General features: G+C 44.7%; 1 protein-coding gene across 1 annotated transcript in view; it reads left to right on the forward strand.

Moving 5' to 3' along the window:
- Positions 1–599: 599 nt before the first annotated feature.
- LOC102735617 (heterogeneous nuclear ribonucleoprotein A1-like) overlaps positions 600–1,605 on the forward strand; it is a 96,554-nt gene continuing 95,548 nt past the window's right edge. Inside the window, exon 1 of the mRNA XM_081818976.1 lies at positions 600–1,600. Within this exon, the coding sequence (XP_081675102.1) occupies positions 645–1,600 (956 nt within the window). The 5' untranslated portion in view covers positions 600–644. The remainder of the gene's footprint in view (positions 1,601–1,605) is intronic.

Raw genomic sequence — 1,605 nt, forward strand, 5'->3', positions numbered from 1 at the left:
TTGGGATCTTTATAGCGGAAGGTGGGTCTTGTCTTATCACCATAAAATCAAAAAAATGTGAGAAGCAAATTACTGCTTTTTATATTTTATGATTAGCCATGACCCGGGAATACATTGATATTGCTGCCCATAGCCGGTCTTTCCATTGATTCAATAATCATATATTGAATGTCTTCTATTTTCTCTTTTGATAAATGGTTATTGACTCAATGAATGGCTAGGGAAAGGTGATGACAACCTCAAGACTGGTTATAATTAACCCCATAAAATATAAAGAGCCAGGCAAAAGCCTAATGATCTCAGGTATTGATAGGGAGATTTAAAACACTGATGCAAGGCCAAGGGTTCATAATCATGTGATCTCCCTTTGCGAAAACTCATCAGAGCAGAGACAGAAGATTTGGACTCTAGATCCAGAAGTTGTACACCCTCACTGAGTGGGCAGGTCTCTAAGCCTTGTTTCTTTACCTGTAAAATGAGAATATTAATAAAATTACAGCCTTCTATTACTGCCTCACCAAGTTTTTCTGAGGATCATATGACACAATACACAAGTATACTTCAAAGAATAAAAGGTAGGGCTTTTTTCTGCCCGTGGACGCCGCCGAGTAAGCATCGTTAAAGTTTCCCCTCCCACCGCCATCATGTGTGAGTCAGAGTCCCCCAAAGAGCCTGAACAGCTGCAGAAGCTCTTCATCGGAGGTTTGAGCTTTGAAACAACCGATGAAAGTCTGAGGAGCCATTTTGAGCAATGGGGAACGCTAACGGACTGTGTGGTAATGAGAGATCCAAACACCAAGCGCTCCAGAGGCTTTGGGTTTGTCACTTATGCCACTATGGAGGAGGTGGATGCAGCCATGAACGCAAGGCCACACAAGGTGGATGGGAGAGTTGTGGAACCAAAGAGGGCTGTCTCAAGAGAAGATTCTCAAAGACCTGGTGCCCACTTAACTGTGAAGAAGATTTTTGCTGGTGGCATTAAAGAAGACACTGAAGAACATCATCTAAGAGATCATTTTGAACAGTATGGGAAAATTGAAGTGATCGAGATCATGACTGACCGGGGCAGTGGCAAAAAGAGAGGTTTTGCTTTTGTAACATTTGATGACCATGACTCTGTAGACAAGATCGTCATTCAAAAATACCATACTGTGAATGGCCACAACTGTGAAGTAAAGAAAGCCCTATCTAAGCAAGAGATGGCTAGTGCTTCATCCAGCCAAAGAGGTCGAAGTGGGTCTGGAAACTTTGGTGGTGGTCGTGGAGGTGGTTTTGGTGGGAATGACAACTTTGGTCGTGGACGGAACTTCAGTGGTCGAGGTGGCTTTGGTGGCAGTCGAGGTGGTGGTGGATATGGTGGCCATGGGGATGGCCATAACGGATTTGGTAACGATGGAAGCAACTTTGGAGGTGGCGGAAGCTCTAATGATTTTGGCAATTACAGCAATCAATCCTCAAATTTTGGACCCATGAAAGGAGGAAATTTTGGAGGCAGAAACTCCGGCCCCTACGGTGGTGGAGGCCAATACTTTGCCAAACCACGAAACCAAGGTGGCTGTGGTGGTTCCAGCAGCAGCAGGAGCTACGGCAGTGGCAGGAGGTTTT

The sequence above is a fragment of the Leptonychotes weddellii genome, chromosome 5, assembly GCF_054177405.1.
Source record: "Leptonychotes weddellii isolate Sample4059 chromosome 5, ASM5417740v2, whole genome shotgun sequence".
Classification (NCBI taxonomy): Eukaryota; Metazoa; Chordata; class Mammalia; order Carnivora; family Phocidae; genus Leptonychotes; species Leptonychotes weddellii.